General features: G+C 39.9%; 1 protein-coding gene across 12 annotated transcripts in view; it reads right to left on the bottom strand.

Moving 5' to 3' along the window:
* SNRK (SNF related kinase) overlaps positions 1 to 24721 on the bottom strand; it is a 64711-nt gene that overhangs the window by 5072 nt on the left and 34918 nt on the right. For all 12 annotated transcript variants that reach the window (XM_001142896.4, XM_516395.6, XM_063806710.1 and 9 more), the window contains 3 exons: positions 13814 to 13955; positions 5578 to 5790; positions 2593 to 2727 (listed from right to left, as the gene is read on the bottom strand). In XM_001142896.4, the coding sequence (XP_001142896.2) occupies positions 2593 to 2727; positions 5578 to 5790; positions 13814 to 13955 (490 nt within the window). The remainder of the gene's footprint in view (positions 1 to 2592; positions 2728 to 5577; positions 5791 to 13813; positions 13956 to 24721) is intronic.

Genomic DNA, 24721 nt, shown 5'->3' with positions numbered 1-24721 from the left:
CTGCTATCTGGCTCCTCCCTAGAGAGTTCCAACAGTGCTGTCCTCGGCTCTACAGGGCAGGCTGGAGGAAGAGTCTCCGGAGTCTGCAGACAGGCCCCGGACACAGTCAGTCATAAGAGTTCTCAATTAGAAATAATTCTAAATGCCTAGGCCCTTCTCTCAGACCTCATGTTCTTCCATACGAATGTACTGGGGCAGCCCTACAATTATTCATATTTTTAACAAAGTTAGTGCTACTATATCTGAAACAGAATCTGTTCTAGAATTTAAGAAACCTTCAGCTACTTGATTTGACAACTCCCAATACCACACCGCCTCACTGCTGCAGGATCCTATCTGTACCAACACCACTCCTTTCAGCTAAGCCACATCTTATACCTACATTCTTGAGATGGCATCTGGGACTTCATTCTCTAGTGGAGTCCCTGTGTTCTCCCTCAATTCCAGGTCTAGGACCCTGCCCCTGGACTCCAGAACCTGCAGGCCAAATCCCTGTTTCTTTCTGCCTACCAAACTGCTTGTGAAGACACCCAGCCCGGCTAGGAGACTGGATATCAGTCTCCTGTTAACCACCCATCTCAACCGGCCTGTCACAAATTCTTCCAGACTACCCACTGGCCACAGAGCATGTATCTGTTCTCTGTGGCTGTGGCTCTCACTGGTCTGACCCTTCTTCCTCCATCCCTGCCCAGCTAGTTGCCATTTTAAATACAGTCTCCTGACTCAGTCCAGGTTTCTATCTCCTAGGTCATTCTGACCACAAGGCATACCCAGCAATGGAACCAAGGGAGGTCCAGGGTCTTGTCAATAACGTTACAGTGACAACAAAGAGAAGGCACGTCAGGAGACACTGCCACTGCCAGTGGGCCCTGTGCCATAGAAAAAAAGGTGCTCATAGCTTCTCCACTTCAGAGTCTCCATGACAGCAAAAGGAAAACAGTTCAGAAAGCTCTGGTATTTTTAAATTTTTTTTATTTTTAATTTTTATAGAGACAGGGTCTATGTTGCCCAGGCTAGTCATGAACTCCTGGGCTCAAAGAATCTTCCCACCTTGGCCTCCCAAAGGGTTGAACCACTGTGCCTGGCCTACTATTTCTTTATAGCTAATGTTGGTCTCACATATACAATCAGCTTTAGACTGAGTTCTGGTATGTTTCACTGAATAGAAGAGAGTTCAAATCTAAATATTCTCTTCCAGAAGCCTGGTGGTAGCTCCAGTCTCGGTGCACCTGGCGAGTAGTGATGATCTGCCTTGGGGTTACTCTTTCTTGCCAGGGAGCTTAGGTCAGGACTAGGTTGACCGTAACCTCTGAGCATCAGTCTCTGGTTTATCTCATCCCCAAGAATCTCCTCACTCCCTGGGTTCAGTCCTCTTCTAAGCAGACACTAGACAGTGTGCCTAGTTTTTATTACAGAGGAATGCATCCAAGATATGAATAAAGTTACTAAATTCATGTTCTAGTTAAACTAGACTTCTAAATCTTTACTGTTTGGCAAGCTGGGAATGTTTTCCTCCCCCTACTCTGCCACTCCACCCAAGCAACAAAGTTCACATGGCGAGCCAACTGCAAGTAACTTAAAATCGAAATGGCTTTCTTAATCTTTTACAATCATAATATTATTATTCACAATAATATTCACACACATATATTCATAAATACTTGGAGGTACACACAGATTTACTCAGAATCAGCAGCACTCTTCTGTTTTCGAACTACAGTTCCATGGGTTACTTTATCTGAGTGCATAAACTCGAAATAAATTTCATGATGATAATGAAAAAAGTAAGCCCTTTCCATGCTTTGATTTTAAGTGTAAAGTTACTCTGGCAGAAAAGCAAAGTGAGAAGGCTGGGGGAGAGGACGAGGAGGAGAGAGGGGGTTAGAAAAGGCTTGGGGAGCAGCACGTTCATGACTTTATTGAAGACAATGGTGGTAAAATATTCCCAGCAGTGATGGCAAACACACAAAGCCCTGGTTCTAAGTGCTTTACATATATTAATTCATCATTCCTCTCCACAACCCCATGAGGTAAACAGCATTGTTACTTTTGTTTTACAGATCGGGTAGCTAAGTCATAGAGAGGTTAAGCAACCTCCCAAGGTCAAGCAGCTAAGAAATCAACTAGCTAATGTGACTATCCAATCCCGGAAATCCTGAGAGAACACTGTGGCATAGCAATACTCTATTTAATTTTAAAAATTACTTCAAATAACTGAGGGAAAATTCAGCCTTGTTCCTAGAATGAAAAACTAAAGAAAATAACAGATTAATACATGTTGGATTTGGAAGAATTTAATGAAAATAGCAAGACACTCTGGCTTGAGGCTGCTTCTCCAAACATGTTTTCCTGACCATGCCAACAGACACAGCCCCGGTCCCCACTGAGCCCAGGAGGGGACGGCATCCCTGGTGACGAGGGAACCCAGACCCTCATGTACACCTGAAGAGCCCGTGTGTGGCCTCTCCAATGAGGCCGTCATCACTGTTTGTACTCTCTTGCCCCAAAGAGTTAGGAAGCATTAAAAAAAAAAAAAAGTTCACTATTTCAAAATGTTAAACTTACTAAAATCAGTGAAGATTTTTTTCTCACCTAAACTGGGCCTTGATATTGCTCGGGCTTGCAGATCTGGTCTGTATTTCTTTCTCTTGCTTTTCTCTCAGGATCCTTTCAGCCAGCAGGAAGTATGTGGCTGTGATATGGTTATACCTGTTGGTTTCCAGGGCTCTGAGGAAAACAAGGTGAGAGCAAACGTCAGCCATATCAGGAGGTTTTTTACAAGAAGCAGAATTGATTTTTAAAAGTACAAGCAAGTTAAATTCAATGGCTGGAATCTTTAAAATTATGCAAAAAATGCAAACCAGAAAAAAACCAAACTAGTAGTTATTTAGGTCACTCAAAGTTCTAAGAACAACTGCATAAAAATGTTCATATTTTTATGAAGATTTTTTGTAAATGAGAGAAAAATCCAAAATGCCAACAGCAGCTGAGTTAGACGTCAGTTTTAGACACATAAGATAATGAGTGCACGCATTATTCAAAATTTGAATTTGTGTGTACAGTGTTTGTATTTGTTCAGGTGGCTTACTTGCTTCCACTAGAAGTACATGAAGACGAAGTCTGTGTTACATGAATGTGCACTGAAGTACTAATATCAGTCAGAAAACTTAGCAAATGTTTTTATTTTCATACTCCCTCTGCATTTACTGGCAATTTAGGCACTACAGAATTATTAAAGAAATTGAAAGCATGTCACCATCAATTGCTTTGAATAAAATCAATGTAGTCATTGATCCATTTAAAAAGTAATGTTCACCGAGTACCTAGTCTGGCTAGACACGGTGCTGGGACACAAGGCCCACCAAGGCCCACAGCCCTGCCCACTCTCTTGTAGCTGACCTGTCACAGGACATACATACTAGGAGCGTGCTTTGGCTTTGGCGGATTCCACAAGGCCAGGAAATACGTAACTACGTTTTCAGAAACTTTCTGTAGTTACTGAAAATACTCACACAATGAACACTTAGGAAAGAAGCAAGAGACACCATCTTTCAAAATGTACACTGGGGTCACAACTAATGGGGGCAGGGCAGGCTGAGGCATGAGATTCCAAAGGAAGTGTCCAAGGTGAAATTCAAGGGTAGAATGACTTATTAGTTTCTTCAGCAAAGTACTAAATACAGGAGTTGGCTTGGGTTTGGAAATGTATTGTGAGAGAAAGGTGTGTGTTGGAACTGAGGAGTCACCCTCAGAACAAGCAGCTTCTCATGATGTGAGCAGCAAGCACGGAGTGAGGCTAGCTGAGAGGACAGCAAGACGCTCACCCAGCTATCGGGAAACCAACAAACTGGCAAACGGAGTCACCTGAACCATTTAAATTGCACTACCTTTTGGATTTATAATTGAATTTATATTAAGTAGTTCTAGATGACATTACTACATGTATATATGTATTTATTTAAGCTAAGAACGTAAGGCCAATTCAGAGAGATACAAACAGCCTTTTACCCACTCAAAAGTGAAAAATCATTTTCTACACATTCCAAAAGTCAGTGTCTTTAGCAGAAACAGCAAGTGTCCCGTCTCCACCACATGTTTAGATCATTTAAGCAGCTGTGAGTCAATACTGTAAAGAACCATAATACATTTGGAAACTTATAGAAAATTGTGCTTAAACCAAAATTAAGAACCTGGGTTTATTTTTATAAACCTTTCTTTCCAGTAATGTAAAACACTCTAAAGTGTCCTTTATACAGACACTGCCCTTCTCAGGGATCAGAGCCTCCCAGTGGGCATGTGTGTGGCACGAAGACACACAGCAGGAGTCTGCAGGTCCAGCCAACAGGCTTCTCTTCCCCGAAGTCAGGGAACTGGATCAAATCCTGAAAGGGCCCTCCTGATGGGAGCCCCTTTTTTGCCTCCTAGAGCATACTCTCTTTCGAACATACCCAACTGTTTCATTCAACACATTAAATAACTTCTGACCTTTAATTTGTGGAAATATTCCTTGTTTTTACAGTCAGGACCTCTTATAGAAATTAATCATTATCAGAAAAAAGCAAATGCCTCTTTCCTCTGTATTATCTTTGATTCCAAACTGTTTATTAAAATCTGGCTTTGGGGCTGGGCACAGTGGCTCACGCCTGTAATCCCAGCACTTTGGGAGGCCATGGCGGGCGGATCACGAGGTCAGGAGATCGAGACCATCCTGGCTAACACAGTGAAACTCCGTCTCTACTAAAAAATAGAAAAAATTAGCCGGGCGTGGTTGCAGGCACCTGTAGTCCCAGCTACTTGGGAGGCTGAGGCAGGAGAATGGCGTGAACCCGGGAGGCGGAGCTTGCAGTGAGCCAAGATTGTGCCACTGCACTCCAGCCTGGGCGACAGAGCGAGACTCCATCTCAAAAAAAAAAAAAAACAAAAACAAAAAAACAACTGGCTTTGGTTTTAAAGGATGTAATTAACAACTTGTATAACTCGCAGGCTCCAGGTGGCTGCAGCAGGGGCTCTCAAGGGCCAGATAATAAATATTTCAGGCTTTGTAGGCCAAGTGGTCTCTCCCACAACCACTCTGCCATTATAGCACAGTGCAACCACTGACAATACTTAAATGAATGGGCATGGCTGTGGCCCAATAAAACTTCACTTATAAAAATGTGTGGCCAGCAGCATTTACCAACTCCTGATTTAGAGGACTCTAGGCAGGTGGTACTGTCCTCCCTATCACTGTGGGGACCGGAAGGAGACAGAGGAATGAGAATAGTGCCACAGATAAGGTACATACTGGGATACAAAACAAGCTGTTTCATTCCACCCCTATAGAAAGGGGAAAAGGCCACAGCACTCACTGAAACCACCCAGCAATGGCTTACTTGTTCACTAGCATAAAAACCAAAACACCAAAAAAAAAACCTGTGTCAGGCCCTGGGCCAAGAACTTTAGAGATAAATGACACAACTCTTGCCAACTGGGAACTCTTATCTATTACACAGGTGTCCAAAGGCTGTGTTAAGTAGAGAGAGCCCATTCCAAGAATCCTAAACCTGTGGCCCTCTGTACTGACGGGCATTGACGTACTCTACAATGGCGTCTCGATCCGCTATGTCCCCAAGCACCATGCGCTGAATGATGCTGTTGTGCTCCTCTTCCGAGAGATTTTTGTATGACACAAGGGGAATGTTATACTTTGTAGCTGGTGAAGGGTCCACTCCCTGAAGCCAAGGATGATTTTCAATCTCTTCTAAAGAAGCCCTTCTCTTGGGATCTCTCTGTAGCATCCGTGTGATTAGGCTGGAAAGGAAGGTAAGTCCATTGTTAAAGCAAACTGCTTGCAAGGATCAGTAATGATGGATCATTTTATTAACAAAAATGATTTCCTATACCATCAATTAAATTAGGTGCACTAGTGGTGGCAGTGGGGCAGATGGGAATAATAAAAATTTAGTGCCACTGCAGTCATAAAATAAAAAATCACAACCTCCAGGTACACTGATAAGCCAAATGCACAAATAAGAGCTCCCTATCATCTAGAATTAACTATAGGTATCACCATCTGTTCTTGAATTAACTGCTGGCTTAGTGACATACCAGAATTAAATTCAAGGATCAGCAATGACATACAGAATAAAGTATACAAGCCCACTTCTGTTTCAGAAAAAAATGAATGATGCTTCTGATGAAAACAACTAAAATACCATGTAACATATATATATATATATATATATATATATATATATATTTTTTTTTTTTTTTTTTTTTTTTTTTTTTTTTTTGGAAATGGAGTCCCACTCCATTGCCAAGCTGGAGTGCAGTGGTGCAACCTTGGCCCACTGCAACCTCTAACTCCTGGGTTCAAGCAATTTTCCTGCCTCAGCCTCCTGAGTAGCTGGGACTACAGGCACGTGCCACCACACCCAGCTAAGTTTTGTATTTTTGGTAGAGACGGGGTTTCACTATGTTGGCCAGGATGGTCTCGATCTCCTGACCTAGTGATCCGCCCACCTCGGCCTCCCAAAGTGCTGGGATTACAGGCATGAGCCACCGCACCCGGCCCATGTAACGTATTTTTAGGAAACTATTTTATTTAAAGGCACCATTTTAGCAGAATAAATAAGTAACACTCAGCAACTAAAAATGAAGTAAAAGCAGAACCCTTATGAAATGAATGACAAAGCTGGCCTTTGGCCTGTTTCTGCTTCAGCTTTACAAGCTATGTTGGGTGCATATAACAGAATATAATGTGTAAGGCCTACTGAAGGTAGACAGTACAACTAGAGCCCTTGCAAAGAGCTAGGACTCCAGCTTCAGTGTGAGGATAAATGAAAAATGAGAAACAACTTAGAACTTCCAACTACAAGCTGGTCCTCACACAAGTCTGTGTTCCAAACTAATGATATCTGTGTGGTACACAGAAGTTAATTTATAGTGCTTTCAGCTGGAAGCACTCCTAGGCAACTAGTAGAGAAGTAAATACACCAACCCTTCCTGTAGGAATGTAACTTAAAACCAGCCTCAAATAATTCTCCAAATAATATTACAAAGAATATCAGTCAAAAACAAAAAAGAAACAAGGTACCAACAGCAAGACCTAGGAAACACAAGCAAAATCAGAATGCGAATACTTCAGATACTGAAATTTTCAGATGTAAAATGTAACTGTGTTAAATATGTTTAAGACATGAAAGAGAATCTTGAAAATTATAGCCAGGGAACTAAAGATGATACTTTATACTATAAATAAAGCTACTATACATAAAATTACTAAGCAGTTGAGAAAAAACTAAATAGGGCTTCTAAAAATGAAAAATAATCACTGTAACTAAAAACAAAATCAATAAACAAAATTTAAAAAGACACAGAATTAATGTAAGATAAAATTAAGGAAATAACTATCAATAGACTGCAATAGGAAATACAAAACAATTTTATAAAAAGAAGAGGACAGAGTGAGGGAAATGAGAAAATGAGGAAGAAACTGTATTTGAAAAGATAATGGCTGAGAATTTTCCAAAATTCATCAAAGAGCACAAATCTTGAACCACTAAGCCTAACACATCCTAAGCACAATAAATAGAAAATCTTAAAGCAGCCTAAGTGAAGACAGGACACCTACGTGGAGACAAGAAGATGATAAGATGGACAGCTGACTTCTCAACAGCAACAATGGATGCCAGAAAACAGTGGAATAATATCTTCCATGAGCTGAGAGAAAATAACTATCAATCTAGAATTCTATACTCAATGAAACCATCTTTTAGGAGCATACATAACATGAAGACATTCCAAATAAAAACTGAGAATGCTTATCACCAACATATGCTCATCCAAACAAATTCTAAACAATTTTATTTTGACAGGATAGTGTGATTCCACTTGGAAGGGTAAACAGTTTCTGTCAAGCATCTGGGTAAATATGAAATTTTTAACTGTGTAGAATGATAATCATATCTACTTTGTGGCATTTGAAAAGTTATTAAAATATTGGATGGTAGTTAAAATATTCTAAAGATTTTGTGTTGTTCAAGAAGAGAATAAAGAGGCCAGACGCAGTGGCTCACACCCGTCATCGCAGCACTTTGGAAGGCTGAGGCGGAGGGACTGCTTGAGCCCAGGAGTCTCAGACCAGCCTGGGCAACATATCAGACGTTGTCTGATATGATTAGGCTTTGTGTCCCCACCCAAATCTAATTTTGAATTATAATCCCCATAATCCCCATGTGTCAAGGGAGACACCAGGTGGAGGTAAATGAATCATGGGGGCAGTTTCCCCATGCTGTTCTTGTGATAGTGATGGTTCTATAAGTGTTCAGTAGCTTCTCCTGAGTTCCTTTTCCTTCCTGCTGCCTTGTGAAGAAGGTGCCTTGCTTCCCCTTCACTTTCTGCCATGACTGTGTTTCCTGAGGCCTCTCCAGCCATGCTGAACTGCAAGTCAATTAAATCTCTTTCCTCTATAAATTACCCAGCAGTTCTTTGTAGCAGTATGAAATGGACTAATACACCATCTCTACAAAAAAATTTAAATAAAATTAGCCAGGTGTGGTGGCTTGCACCTGTGGTCCCAGCTACTTGGGAGGCTGAGAGGTCAAGGCTGTAGTGAGCCATGATTGCACTGAGGCATTCCAGCCTGGGTGACAGGGTGAGACCATTCCCCCCACACCCTCCAAAAAATAAGAATAAGCTATAAATTTTGTTAAACTAAGTATAAAAACATGAGGCCCCTGGGCACAGTGGTTCATGCCTGTAATCCTAGCACTTTGGGAGGCTGAGGCGGGTGGACTGCCTGAGCTAAGGAGTTCAAGACCAGCCTGGGCAAAATGCGAAACCCCATCACTACTAAAAATACAAAAAATTAGCCAGATGTGGTGGCGTGTGCCTGTAATCCCAGCTACTCCAGAGGCAGAGGCATGAGAATCACTTGAACTTGGGAGGTGGAGGCTGCGGTGAGCCAAGATAGCGTCACTGCACTCGAGCCTGGGCGACAGATCGAGACTCCACCTCAAAAAATAATAGAAAAAAAGGTATAAAAACATGTATATTTGGCCAGGCGCGGTGGCTCATGCCTGTAATCCCAGCACTTTGGGAGGCCCAGGCAGGTGGATCACGAGGTCAAGAGATCGAGACCATCCTGGCTAACACGGTGAAACCCCGTCTCTACTAAAAATACAAAAAATTAGCCGAGCGTGATGGCGGGCGCCTGTAGTCTCAGCTACTCGGGAGGCTTGAGGCAGGAGAATCACTTGAACCTGGGAGGCAGAGCTTGCAGCAAGCCGAGATCACACCACTGCACTCCGGCCTGGGCAACAGAGCGAGACTCTGTCTCAAAAAAAACCAAAACCAAAACCAAAACAAACAAACAAAAATGTGTATCTGTGTTAAAACAGGTAGAAAAATCACTAAAATAACAGACTATAACTTCCTAGCTAATTCAGGGGGAAAGTCAAATGAGGGGAAAAAGAAAAACCTTGGCAGGGTGTGGTAGCTCATGTCTATAATCCCAGCACTTCGGGAGGCAGAGGCTGGAGGATCTCTTGAGACCATGAGTTCAAGAACAGTCTGGGCAACATAGTGAGACCCGGTCTCTACAAAAAGTTTAAATATTAGCCAGGCATGGTGGCACACACCTGTAGTCCTAGCTACTCAGGAGACTGAGGCAGGACAATCACTTGAGCCCAGGAGTTGAAGGCTGCAGTGAGCTATGTATGATTTTACCACTGTATTCCAGCCTGGGCAACAAAGCAAGACCCTGTCTAAGAAAAGAAAGAGAGGGAGGGAAGGCGGACAGAGGGAGAGAGCAAGGGAGGGAGAGAGCAAGGGAGAGAGGGTGGAGGGAGGGTAAGGAGGGGAGGAAAGGGAAGAAGGGAGGGAAGGAGAGAGGGGAGGAAACAGAGGGCAGAGGGAGGGGGAGGGAGGGAGGAAGGAAAGGGAGGGAGGGAAGAAAGAAAAAGAGAAAGAATGAAGGGGAAGGGAAAGGAAAGGAATCCTCCATCAACTCCAAAGAATGGGGTAAAAAGAAAAAAAAAACTGAAGTAGGACAAACATAAAACATATAAAAAGATGGCATAAATAGATCTACATCTATCAGTGACTACAATAAATGTAAATGGAATAAACTCTCCATTTAAAACACAAAAATGATCAGATGGGATTAAAGAAAAACTCGGCTCCAGTCTGTTAAAAAAAAGATGTATTTAAAACCAGGACAATGGGAAGTTTAAGAAAAGAAAGAAAAACTATACAGCACACAAATGGTAGCCAACAGAAGACTGGTGTGGCTGAAATTAGACAACACAGACTGACTTTAAGGCAAAAAAGCAGTACTAAAGAGGGCCATTACCTCATTGATACAAATTGATAGAATGGGAAGATACGACACTTTTCAACTTGTTTGCACCTAATAACATTACCTCAAAACACTCAAAGCAAAAACTGACAGAGCTCCAAGAAAAAAAACAAATCCACCATCACAGTGGAAGAATACCTCAGTAACTGATAGATCCAGTAGGAGAAAGAAAAACTCATACAGGATGCAAATAATTTTGAACAGCATAATAAAAAAGCTTGATCTTAAGGATTTATGCAGAATTCCAAAATTGGAAAATATACACTATTTTCCAGAACAAAAAGACCTTATGCTAGGCCATAAGCAAGTCTCAGCAATTTGAAAAAACAAAAAAACAAAAACAACACTGGTACCATAGAGGCTATTATTATTGGACCACAACACAATTAAGTTAGAAATCAATAAAAAGCTAATTAGAAAAATGCCATACATTTGGAAATGTAAAACACCCCTGTAAACAACTCACACATGAAATAAATCAACACAAACTAGAAAATACTTATTAGAACTGAATAACAAAAGGACTATAAATCAAAACTAGTGGGATGCAGCTAAAATGGTATCAGAAGGCAATTTATAGCCTTAAATTATTACAACAGAAAAGGGAAATTTGTGAGCTAAGTATCCAACCACAGAAAGAAAAAGAACAGAATTAGCCCATGGAAGTGAGTGGCACGAAATACTACAGACAAGAGAAAAGAAAATTAATAAAACATAAAACAAAAATTATAATTGTTAATAAAAGCAAAAGGTAGTTCTTAGAAAAAGACTAATAAAATAACAAACTTCTGGCAAAACTGATCAAGACAAAAAAAAGATAAGGCACAAATTATCACTATTGAAATTAAAAAGGACAATATATCCACACTTCTTATAGACTTAAAAAATATAACTAAAAGATATTATAGGCTGGGCGTGGTGGCTCATGCCTGTAATCCCAGCACTTTGGGAGGCCAAGGCAGGCGGATCACAAGGTTAAGAGATTGAGACCATCCCGGCCAACATGTTAAAACCTTGCCTTTACTAAAAATACAAACATTAGCTGGGCACGGTGGCACACACCTCTAGTCCCAGCTAACGGGGAGGCTGAAGCAGGAGAATCGCTTGAACCCAGGAGGTGGAGGCTGAAGTGAGCCGAGACTGTGCCACTGCACTCCAGCCTGGGAACACCACTAGACTCCATCTCAAAAAAAAAAAAAGATAATATAAATACTTGAGGTTAATACATTTGAAAAATTAGATAAAGCAGACATGTCCCTTAAAAAACACAGCTTAGCAAAACTGAAATAGGAAAAAATTTTAAAAACCTAAATAGTCCCAATATTTTTTTTTTTTTTTGAGACAGGGTCTTACTCTGTCACCCAGACTGGAGTGCAGTGGTGCAATCGCAGCTCACCGTATCCTCGACCCTCTAGGCCCATGCCATCCTCCCACCTCAGCCTCTCCAGTAGCTGAGACCACAGGCGTGAGCCACCGTAACTGGCTAATTTTTCTTTTTGCTTGTTTGTTTAGTAGAGACAGGGCCTCCCTATGTTGCCCAGGCTGGTCTTGAACTCCTGGGCACAAATGATCCTTCCATCTTGGCCTCCCAAAGTGCTGAGATTACAGGAACGAGCCACCATGCCTGGCCCCAATAATTATTATTATTTTTTTGAGACAGAGTCTCACTCTGTCGCCCAGGCTGGAGTGCAGTGGCATGATCTCAGCTCACTGCAACCTCCACCTCCTGGGTTCAAGTGATTCTCCTGCCTCAGCCTCCTGAGTAGCTGGGATTACAGGCGCCAGCCACCATGCCCGGCTAATTTTTGTATTTTTAGTAGAGACAGGGTTTCACCATGTTGATCAGGCTGGTCTCGAACTCCTGATCTTGTGATCTGCCTGTCTCGGCCTCCTTAAGTGCTGGGATTACAGGTGTGAGCCACTGCGCCCAGCCTCAATAATTATTAAAAATAATCCTTCTAGGAGGGAGACACAGACAGCTACTAAGATACTAGGAACTGTTCTATTTCTTAAGCTAGATAATGGGTACACAGGCCCTCATTTTACTACATATACATTGTATACTTATTTGAATGATATATATATCAATATAAAAATAAGCTTTTTCAGTAGAAGCTGTGGAAATACTCCTTGAATTACAACATGCATCACAAACATCCAACATGCAGACAACGTATGCCCCCAGACAACTGCCCTGTTTCTTGGGGTAGAGAATAGTTAACAGTAAGGTCATAAAAATAATCATCATCAATATTCATAGTTTCCTATGTGCTAAGGACCGAGCTAAGAGCTTTACACATATTAATTCATTTAATTTTCACAATAACCCTATATGGTAGTTTCTACCACTCTGACATCATTAGTAAATGGAGAAGTCAATATTTGAATCCAGAGTTTCAATACCTAAGTTCTTTTTTTTTTTTTTTGAGACAAGGTCTCGCTCTGTCGCCCAGGCTGGAGTGCAGTGGCGCGATCTCGGCTCACTGCAAGCTCCACCTCCAGGGTTCACGCCATTCTCCTGCCTCAGCCTCCTGAGTAGCTGGAACTACAGGCGCCCAGCTAATTTTCTGTATTTTTAGTAGAGATGGGGTTTCACCATGTTAGTCAGGATGGTCTCGATCTCCTGACCTTGTGATCTGCCTGCCTCGGCCTTGAATACCTAAGTTCTTAAACATCCACCTGAGATGGGGCTTCATTTAGAGAAAAAAAGTCCTTGGGCAATCAGATTTCCTTCTTACCAGCTGATAGGAGAAACTCAAAACTCTGTTTCTACAGCAAAGTCCTGTAAGTAGTGGCTATAATCTCAGCTGAGCTCATTAAAAAATGTCACTTAAAATGTCAATACTGAACTTCCAACAGTTCTATTCCATTACTGTATTTCTCACTACACATATCATAGTACTATGTACTACTTTAAATTCCAAATAATTGAGTATACTTTTTATGCTGGCTTCCCATAGTCACATAAACCTAAACAGCTCTTTAGTCAATTAGCGGAAGGTGTGTGAAGAAAATTATGAGACATACTATGTAAACCCTAAAATAGTGTGTTGATGGTCTATTCAGGAAAGAAAATGCCCTAACTCTTCTCTGGAACTTAAAACAATTCCAGGTGATCTTGCTTTTTGCTCATGCAGAGAAAGGTAGTTCCCATGGTATTTCTTCAGTTCAAGTGAAATAACCACCACTCCTGAAGGTTGAAGAGGCATGTAATAGATTTCTTGAATAAGAAATAGATGAATACATTTTGTACTCTAATATTAAATTTCAGATCATATTCAGGGGCTAAGCACTCCCACCCCCGCCGACCGAACACTCTGAAACAACAGCAGAAATATTAAATTCAAAAATTAAAATCAACCCAGATGCTTGGATGTTTGAAGTCCTCTCAAATTTTCTTGACATATTAATGGAATTAAAACTTCTGGTTTTAATCTGAGTCCTTAAGGTTTCCACATACTTTGTTTTACTTACTCTTTACACTCTTTAGACACATGGGATGGTACTGTATATTTGCAATCCATGATCATTGTCAGTGTTTCACTGTCATTGGCTTCTTGAAAGGGCGGCTGCCCACACACCAACATGAAAAGGATCACTCCCAGACTCCAAATATCTATAAATCAAAGACATACTTTAAAATATTGGACTAATTAGAAAACCAAAAACATTAAAAGTGGGCTAACAATATTATTTTATCTTGAGCAGTCAAAAGCATTTATATCTCAAAGTACAAACATCCATGAAGGAAAAGAAGCCCCAACAGGGCAGGGAAGGTGTCTATCTTCTTCAATGTTTTTACAGTAATTGCTAGTACACAGTGAATGGTCAATAAATGTTCGATGAAGAGATAAATTAATGCCTTTGGTAACAGAGCAATAACATCAACTGAAAAGTATCCAGGTGCCCAAGCCAACAGACAACACACTGCTGTTTTTCCCATTAGAATATATACCAGAAATAAAACTAATATATTAATACTCTGAGACCGGAAAAGAATTTTGCCTAAGGTCACAATTATGTCAAGTTGTTCTTTACCTCAATGCTAGTGAGGTAACCAGGTGATGTAACTCATGTCATTTTATACGCAAGAAAATTAAAGCTCAAGGAGGAAAGAAACGTGGCCATCAATATAGTCAATCAGGAAAAAGACTAGTTATATATTACTCCAGAGGATGAAACTTGGTTACTTAAGAAACACATTTCAGCTAAAAAATGGGGAACTACTCAATGGAGCCGTTACAATACCAGAAAAGGCAGTGAGTTATCCATCACTAAAAGTATTCCAGCAAAGGCAGGGCAAACATCTGTCTAAAATTTTGCATAAGGCATTTCTGCACCAATGGTAAGGCTGGACTAGCTGACATCTAAGGACCTCTCAACTCTAGCATTAGACGAACTCTGACAGTAACAAACAACTCCTTACCTCTTTCATCATTAAATAAAAAGCAAACCCATCAATCATATGGGAAAATGATCTTTTGTTCAGATGAAAAAAAATTTTTAAGATGAAAAGGACTTAGGAAAGGCATCACAAATCATTCATTCATTCCAGAAACTAAAGAACAGGCATGATAATATAAACATTCACATAATAAGAAACGAATTCAAGAAGTATTCTAGACCACAAAAGGCTTAAAAGAGAATGGAAGGGCAGACCACATGGCCTTTGTCATCACATCTGTTAACATTCAACTGCTGTTTCCATTTAAACTTAAAACACCCAAAATAACGTAGGTTCCATGTTATTTCCCAAGATAATTAAAACTTAATAAAATATCTTTTCCTTGGTTCAAACTAAACAAAGATTGGCAACAAAGGCAGAAACCCAAAAGTTACATACAATGTGATTTTTTAATACGTACAATAAATTTTACTAAGGATACTCTGATGGAAACTAATGAATCAGATGAAAAAAGCAGACTGAAATTAAACATTTACGTAATTGAAGATGAAAGGGACCTATGGATCATTCAGTCCAAACCCTTGGCTCTGCAGTGTCCCTAAGAGGTCTGACATTGCTTTTTGAACGCATGCATTATCTGCCCTAGGACAGCAAGCTGACTCAGGAGTCCACTCCATTCACTGTCATTTCTTTGCCTTGACTTTGGAATCCAGAGAGCCATCCCCATTCAAAAATCAAACATATCTTAATAATGGCGACTAGTCACATCTATTCTTTAAATAGCCAGTGAAACGAATTTATAACCCCAGTCCTAGTAGTACCTTATTAAGATTTTTTAAAGGAAATTTATATAGTTTATGTTTAACTTAAATCCTCCTCTTTGTACCACTCAAATCTGCTATTTTGGGTCACTTGTCCCAACTCCCAAGCCACCACTGTGAACAAGTGGCAATTACAATTATTCTCCCTTTATTGCAATGTGCACTTCATTTACAAAAAGTTATGTTTTAGAAATTCACTGTAAAGTAAATCCCACCTTTCCAACTATGTCCATTATCCAACGAGGGAAACCTACCAAGTTTTAAAAAATAATATATACTTGGCTATCCCTCCACAGCAAAAAAAAAAGGGGTGATTTTAAATGGCTGACAATGAAAATACATAAACAATAAAAATCCAGGTAGTTAAAAACTTTTTTTCTATTGTTCAAATATTGACAATGTTTAATGCGACTACTTATAATCATACCTAACCACTAATACATATGTATTTGAAATACAATAAATTCATATCTTTCCATATAAGTCCTACAAAACATCAACTTTTATAAAATGAGTTTAATTACATTATTTCCACTACTATCTCATACTATAACTGTACATAAACTAGTTTGGTTTTTTACCTCTTGTCCATGCCAAACTGGATATCTGATAGTGCAATTATTCAAAATAATGTTTTAAAAATATAATGAATAATATAAATATCAACTAACAATTACCCAACATTCTTATTTGACCGAAGAAAACTTTCTTTTTCTGTTAAAGATTAGCCTCACAAACAACAAGAAGTCCAATTATTTGGAAATTTTCTCTTCAGGATGATTTGTCCAATCACCCTAACACACTCTGCTTGTTATGATGTGATACATGATTAGAATAATAAAAAAGAAGAAAAGCAACATAAATATACAGTCCCACGGTTTTCAGTTAGGGCTCAAATAATTTCTAAATATAGAAATGCTAAAAGATTGAAAAAATTAGAAATACAATTCTATGTCAAGTAGTTGGCTAAGCTAAATGACATAATTTGAAGCATTTAAACTAGAAAAGAACAGCAGGGTAACTAAGTTTCAGAGAGAGCAAATGACTCTCCCACTGAGACAATGTGATTATTCAAGGGGCCATTTATTCCATATATTTATTTCCCAGACTTTTTTTTTTTTGAGACGGAGTCTCACTCTGTCGCCCAGGCTGGAGGGCAGTGGTGCGATCTCGGCTCACTGTAAGCTCTGCCTCCCAGGTTCATGCCATTCTCCTGCCTTAGCCTCCCGAGTAGCTAGTACTACAGGCACCCGCCACCACACCCGGCTAATTTTTTCTATTTTTAGTTGAGACGAGGTTTCACTGTGTTAGCCAGGATGGTCTCAATCCCCTGACCTCATGATCCATCCACCTCATTTTCCAGACTTTTTATTTCTCTTCTTACTTTACTTTTGTCTTTGAATAATTTTACTTTTTCATCCCAAGGGCCAAAGGAAAGAGATAAAAACAGGCCACTCAACAGAGCGCTATGACTTTAACCAAATTATTTTAAAATGTGTTCCCAATCTTTAAAATGGAAGTACTAATAGTAATCTACTTTCTTGTAAAGCTGCTGTGGACATTAAATGAATTAAAACAGAATCCATGCTAAGTATTCAGCACAGAGAAAACATTCAAAGGTGGCTGCTGCTGCCCTGCCCTGCTTCATCTGTGGCAGGCACTGTTCTTGGCATAGCAGACAGAGATGAGTAAGAGATGCCCTTGCCCTTACAAGCCTCCCAAGCCACTAAGGATGCTCCAGTGGAAATTAGTGAAACAGATGTGGGAAACAGACAGTAGGTAAGTTCAAGCAGGCACAAAGCCAACACAGTTTGAGATGGGAGAGAGAAGAAACAGGGAAAGCTTCTTATTCTTAGTAATTCAGGTTTTTTTAAAAAAAGGTGATGATTCAGGAGCTTGGGTCCCCAGAACTAGACATCTGGTATTATAGGACTAAGAATGGCATCAACAAAAATTATCCACCATATTCCTCCACAAATGGGGGTGGGAAGTGGTACCTGTCTTAATATAACATTCATTTTAAGCCAGGCACAGTGGTGCATGCCTACAGTCCCAGCTAGCAGGAAGCCTAAGGTGGGAGGATCACTTGAACCCAGGAATTTGAGGCCACAGTGTGCTAAACCACTTCTGTGAATAGCCATTGTGCTCTAGCCTGGGAAACATAGCCAGACCCCATCTCTTAAGAAAAAAGAAAAACCATTCATTTTAGAGAATATTTTAAATTATCTTTTTCCATAAGAAAAAAAAAAAAAACCGTGTTAACAAAACTACAAACTCCTAAGGTATAGACCACAGCCTCAGCTTGAGATCCTAAGACTGCAAGGGATCACTGAAACCGTAAATGGGGGATGGGGGTGTAATGGAGCGAAATGTACAGGGGACCTTATTATAATCATTTCCAAAAAATGTTAATGGAACTGTCTCTTCATATTAAAGATCCACGGGTTAACAAACATCAACCATCTGAATCAAATATCATATAGATACGACTATCTGAAGTGTATGTTTTTATTTCAGACCCAGCTATAGGCACTTGGTTAATAAAAATGAAAAAAAGGAAATATTTAATAAATGTAATTGGCTTGGTTTAAAAAAAAAAAAACCCAACTCATGGAACTATGGGAAGGAGTAAAGAGATAATGAAGTTTTTCATAATATTAAGGGTGGGAGTTACAAGTTCCCCTTACTGGCTGCCTTCAAGCTAGCTGGAAATAAGGTCACAGAAATGAGCACTGAAGTCTCATCTGGCTAACACTCAGCAGGTCTATATAATATAACTGAATTATGCTATTTCTAGGGTTGGGGTAGAGTTTAAGATCAAAATGAAAACAAAACAGAATAAAAGAACATGCTAATCATTCATCTGAGGAAAAGCAAATGCCAACAGGGTGGGGAGGGGACTTCAGGACTACTGAGAGGTTTCCTAAAAAGTCATTTCTAAACTGAATTATCTATACAACAAAAGAGGAGGATTAGAAAATAATAAAAATGGGAAGTCCAGAAGAAGGGTTTTAGGTAGAAACCTCTATTTTTTTCCTTTTATCAGCTTTCTTTTATCAGTACAGCCATAAATAATGAAAGAAGCAATAGAACTAGAATGTTCTAAAACCACAGCAGATAAAATAGGGGCACCTTTTACAAGACCACTTCACAGCTGCCAGGATTTATGCAATCACTTTTCAGTTCCAACTACGGTCACAAGCCACTGACATATGACCTAACACTAATGTAGAAGGCAATGCTTTCTTAGAATAGCAAGTACTGTTTCAGAAGTGTGTAGGTCCCAGGAGTTCTATAATAAAACCTAAGACCTTTGCTTTTTGTACGACACTGAGAAACCTAATTGCCCATGTTTATCCATCTGAATTCCTATTTACACAGAAGAACTACTTGTCTGCATTCAAAATCATGTAGAGCTTTGGTTACTAAAGATTCTTTCTTGTAAAACAAGATCAGTGGTTAGTTTTAAGGAACATGACTAGAAAGCATTCCAAAAGTAGAAAACTGTCAGATCATTTGAACTAACAGCATACGAAAGAAGCAGAAGAGGAATGAAGAACTTGGACAAGTTTTTTAGATCTATTTTCTGATATGTCTAGTATTCCTGGTTTTATCGATACTCTAGTTAGAAGCAAGGTTTTATTATTTAACAGGGAAATGTTTTCTTTTCCCCTAGAAAGAATGAATGCCATCATCTGATACCTACTTTAAAACACTCCTTTCCCAGATCTTAATTCATCTAAATGTCCCTTGGGGACTTCAAAAATCAATGCTGCTAAAACTAAGCTTATCATTTTTTTCCCCCAAGTTTATTTCTCCCCATCTACCCTGGTGGGTACAGTCTAAACTTAGGAGACATCCCAGACTCCCTACTCTGAGGGTCCTCTGACTTCCAGATCAAGAAGGCACTGCCAATTCTATGATGTGCTTCAAATCCTCCAATGATCCTCATCTTCCCCAAGGTCTTCCCACACTGCCCTCCAACTTAGAAACCTGGGCTACCTAACAATTTCAGCATCATTACAATGGGCTGTGATTACAGATATTCTATTTCCCTCCAATACTTGGAGCTCCTTGAGCACAGAATAGGGCCTTCTGTTGAGCAGGCCCTAGTCTACACTCAGCCAGGGCCTGCTCAACACAAGTTTGCTGAATGAAAACCTGAAATTTTTAAAAAGAGTTCTGCAAATATTGTGGGGCCCCCTCAAAAGACAGCTGAAGCAGAGTTTTAGGGTACAGAGGAAGGTGGTGGTTATTCCCAATCCTACACACACACACACACATACACAAAGCTAAGAAGAAAAGGAGACTAAGAAGTGCTCAGAGCAGACTGTGGTGGGATAAATCAGGGAAGATAAGCTGCAGTTTATTTCAGTCACCTTTTTAAGGCCCTGTGCAAACTTGTTTTTTCAAGTTAAAACAGAAAAAGTTCAAGAAGTCAAAGGGTTATCAATCACATATTGTGGGACTGCACACATTCACACAAATCCAAACCAGACAAGCAGCAGACACCCTTCCAACTCGGCATTCCTTCATAAAATCATTTTACAAACCTGCTGTTGGTACCACTCAGGAAGAGTACTTTACAAATGAAAACGGAAAGATAAGATGGCGAAAACATCATACTTGGGCGATTTCTTTCAGTGTGGCCTAATGAAAATAGCATGCCTGGCCTAAAGCTTCAGAGAGACCTGGTTCAAATCCTCTGATGGCTGCTTAGCTGAGTTTCAATATGGATACTCATCCAAGGGGGGACCCATTGGAGAACTGCTTCACCAGGGATACAGAGTGGCTTTTTAAATTTAGTTTCAAGCAGTGATTTCACATTTCAAATTTCCCACAAGATTATGACAAATGCAATGCAATTTTTAGGCTTATATGCTTAACTTCGAACTAGAAAGAAGAAACATTTAAATTTAGCACCACATCTAAAAATGTCCAATTCTATTTGTCTAGTTAGTCAAATGCAACTAGATTAGAGACCTATATGAATCAGCATTTTATAAATTTGGAGTGTCCACCAACTAAACGTTTTAGTTTGATAGCTAGTGGAGTATTTTGATGTTTTCTTAAGTTGATGTTAAAAACACAGTCTTTTGGGCCGGGCGCGGTGGCTCACACCTGTAATCCCAGCACTTTGGGAGGCCGAGGCGGGTGGATCACGAGGTCAGGAGATCGAGACCATCTTGGCTAACACAGTGAAATCCTGTCTCTACTAAAAATACAAAAAATTAGCCGGGCGCGGTGGCGGGCACCTATAATCCCAGCTACTCAGGAGGCTGAGGCAGGAGAATGGTGTGAACCCGGGAGGCAGAGCTTGCAGTGAGCCAAGACAGCGCCACTGCAGTCCAGCCTGGGTGAAAGAGCAAGACTCCGTCTCAAAAACAAAAAAAACAAAACCAAAAAACACAGTCTTTTGTGTGAGGCTGAGGTGTGCTAACATAAGATGAATATACAAGCTATTAAAACACCAGTTGATAAAAATCACCTGCTGCAAATGGCAGGCTAAGAAAATGGGTTCTCTTTCAAAAAGCAAAAAAAGTTTAATGAAACAAAGCTTTCTGGGCACTGGGGATAAAAGTCAAGCAAGGTATGTTCTTTAACAGAAGATACATTATGCAGGTTTCTCTAAAATGTTTAAGCTTGCCAGGAAACTAACTTCCTCATTTGAGAGTAAAGAGAAATGAACTTTAAATAGCAAATTTAATATAACAAATTTCAAAATTCAAAATATTAGCTCTTGAAATGTTTTGGTTAGTTCTCCATGCATAACACCTAAATTAGACATGTGGTTTTAAAATGTATGCAACCTATTTTCCTGTATTAAAAAAAATCAGTATGTCTTTCTAGGAATTACAATAAATACACAACCTGGTTGGTTCCATGTAGGATTATAACTTTCAGATTTTCCTTCGTATTAAAAGTTTAGAAAAGTTCTCTCAAATATAACCACACATCTCCTGTTTTTCAAATTAACACTTACTTCTTTCAGATTATGAAAGTAGTGCATATTTAATGCCAGTAAGATTTATTCTTTTTTTTTTTTTTTTTGAGACAGAGTCTCACCCTATCACCCAGGCTGGAGTGCAGTGACACGATCGCAGCTTACTGCAACCTCCACATCCCAGGTTCAAGCGATTCTTCTGCCTCAGCCTCCGGAGTAGCCGGAACCACAGGCATGTGCCACCAGGCCTGGCTAATTTTTGTAGTTTTTAGTAGAGACGGGGTTTCACCATGTTGGCCAGGCTGATCTTGAACTCCTGACCTTGTGATCCACCCGCCTTGGCCTCCCAAAGTGCTCGGATTACAGGCGTGAGCCACCGCGCCCGGCCTAACGCCAGTAAGATTTATTAGCAGCCTGTGGGAGGGCCCTATCCTCACCAACACCATAGATAATCCTTACTATTAGCCTATTAGGTAAAATTATAAAGATCTGTTTCAATGTATACTGGCCTGATTATTTTTTCCCTAATTTCTTTAAGGTATAATTTATATACAACAAAATTCACTATTTTTAGGGTGCATTTCTCCAAGTTCTGACAAATGCAGTCACATAACAACTACCACAATCAAGATACAGAGCAGCTGTGTTACCCCAAAATTTCCTTTGTGCCTCTGTGTAGTCATCCCTTCCCCAAGCCCAGCCCCTGACAACCACAGCTATTGTGTGTCCTTGCAAGTTTTGCCTAGAAATGGAGTCACAGAGTATGTAGTCTCTGTTTTTCTCAATAATGCAGACTGTTTTGCAGTCTGGTTTTTCTCAATAATGCATTGAGATTCACTCATGTTGTTGTACACATCAATAGGTCACCATTTTTCATGGCTGAGTAGTATTCCATTGTGTAGATGTTCCACCATTTATTTCAGTTTGGGACAGTTATGAATAAAATCACAAAAAAAGTGTGTACAGGCTTTTGTATAAACATAAATTCTCATTTCTCTTGGGTAAATACCTAGGAGTGAGTTTGCTGGGCCATTGCTGGGTAAGTGTATGTTTATCTTTCTAAGAAACTGCCAAATGATTTTTCTAACTGGTTATACGATTTTACATTCCCACCAGAAATGTATGAGCGTTTCAATTGCTCCATTCACACCCTTGCCAGCTCTTGGTATTGTCAGTTTTAAAAATTTTAGCTATTCTAATAGGTGTGGTTTTAACTTGCATTTCCCTAATGACTAATGGTGTGGACCATCTGCATGTGCTTATATGCCATATTATGTCTTTTCTGGTGAATTATTCAATATTTTTCTTTTTTGGATCATGCTCTTGGTACTGTACAAAATATCTTTGCCTAACCTAAGGTTGCAAAGATCCCCTATGTTTTATTCTAGAAGTTTTATAGTTTTTCATTTTACATGTATGTCTATGACACAGATCGAGTTTTTACACATGGCGTGAGGTACTGATCAAGGTTCATTTTATTGCATATGGATATCCAACTGTTGCCACAGCATTGCTGAAAAAACGGCCATTTCTCCATTGAATTGCTTTAGCACCTTTGTTGAAAATCAACTGGCCACATATGTGTAGGTTTATTTATGGACTTTCTATTCTATTTCACTGATCTATCAGTCTACCCTTTGCCAATACAGTTTTTTTTTTTTTTTTTTTTTGAGACGGAGTCTTACTCTGTCGCGCAGGCTGTAGTGCAGTGGCACGGTCTCGGCTCACTGTAAGCTCCGCCTCCCGGGTTCACGCCATTCTCCTGCCTCAGCCTCCTGAGTAGCTGGGACTACAGGCACCCACCACCACTCCCAGCTTATTTTCTGTATTTTTAGTAGAGACGGGGTTTCACCATGTTAGCCAGGATGGTCTCGATCTCCTGACCTCATGATCTGCCCGCCTAGGCCTCCCAAAGTGCTGGGATTACAGGCGTGAGCCACCGCGCCCGGCCTACCAATACAGTCTTTATCATTGTAGCTTTTCTACTAAGTCCTGAATACTCTAATTATTTGCAAGGTTAAACTTTTTCTTCTTTTACTGGCTAGTTACATAACTTCTTTAATAAATTTTCTTTTCATTTGTCTATAGGGGAGTTTGTCATTGATTTGTAAGAACTCTTTCTACATTAAGAATAGTAACCATTTCCTATATTACAAATATTGCCCCAACTTGTTTGCATTATAATTTTGTTTCGAATAATATGTGTACTACATCCATGAACTGTAATCAAAGCTACTACCCTTTTTCTTATGACTTTTTCTTAGAAAGGTCAAGATCATATGAATATTCACTTTTTTCTTAATTATTCATATACAAATCCTTAATTCACCTGGAATTTATTTTGAAATAGACATATATAGAAATCAATCATTTCTTCTCCAAATGTTGAATTTTTCCAGTCAATTAATTAATTCTTCCTCTTATGTTGTCTAATAATAGAGGAATTTAAAATGATTAGACCCTGTTCTTTTTTCTGCATCACTCAGAATGACCAGCTGAAGAACCATGCTAAGATACAGCAGTGCCCCTGGGGGCATCAGTCTCTATGCCAAAAAGCCACAAAGCAGACACTGATATGTATATTCAACAAATGTGCGGCAGCACTATTTGCCAGGCACTGTGCTAGGTGCTGAGATATAATCATAATGAAACCTAAAAAGTTGGCAATGAAGGGACCTAGGTGAGACAGCACCACTGCACTTTGTGTCCTGGGACTTGCCAAAATTCACCTGCTCATTAAGTCACACAGAAAGTAACAACCACCTGGCTTTAAAAGATGCCTCCATCTTATCTTCCATCAAAGATTCCCCTTTTAGAGCTGCTTCCATGGTAAGTAGGCGCCTTGCCTTACCTCCAGAGGTGCCCATAAGCACTGCTAAACACTCGGACTTCAGGTGGCAAGGAGAGGCGCACACCGTGTTTTTTAAGTTTTTGATGATGATTTCATGATTCTTTCTCATCTTGCTGCTATCAGTCAGGGCATTTGACTTTACGAGGTCCCTGTTACCTATCAGCTGACAGCTGGAAATACGAATTTACTGAACTTGCTAGAATTATACGTAAAATTAACTAAATAAGGGTCTGAGTGAGACCCTGAATGACAGCTACGAGCAAAATACATGAGCTTTGCACATGGACTTAGGACAGTCCATTTCATCTACCAGGAGTCTTTATTTGCATGCCTCCTGGTGCTCTCCTGGGTTTAGGACAAC

The sequence above is a fragment of the Pan troglodytes genome, chromosome 2 (assembly GCF_028858775.2).
Source record: "Pan troglodytes isolate AG18354 chromosome 2, NHGRI_mPanTro3-v2.0_pri, whole genome shotgun sequence".
In the NCBI taxonomy this organism is placed as follows: Eukaryota; Metazoa; Chordata; class Mammalia; order Primates; family Hominidae; genus Pan; species Pan troglodytes.
The sequence above is the reverse complement of the archived record's forward strand: the minus strand, read 5'-3'. Positions and strand labels throughout refer to the sequence as shown.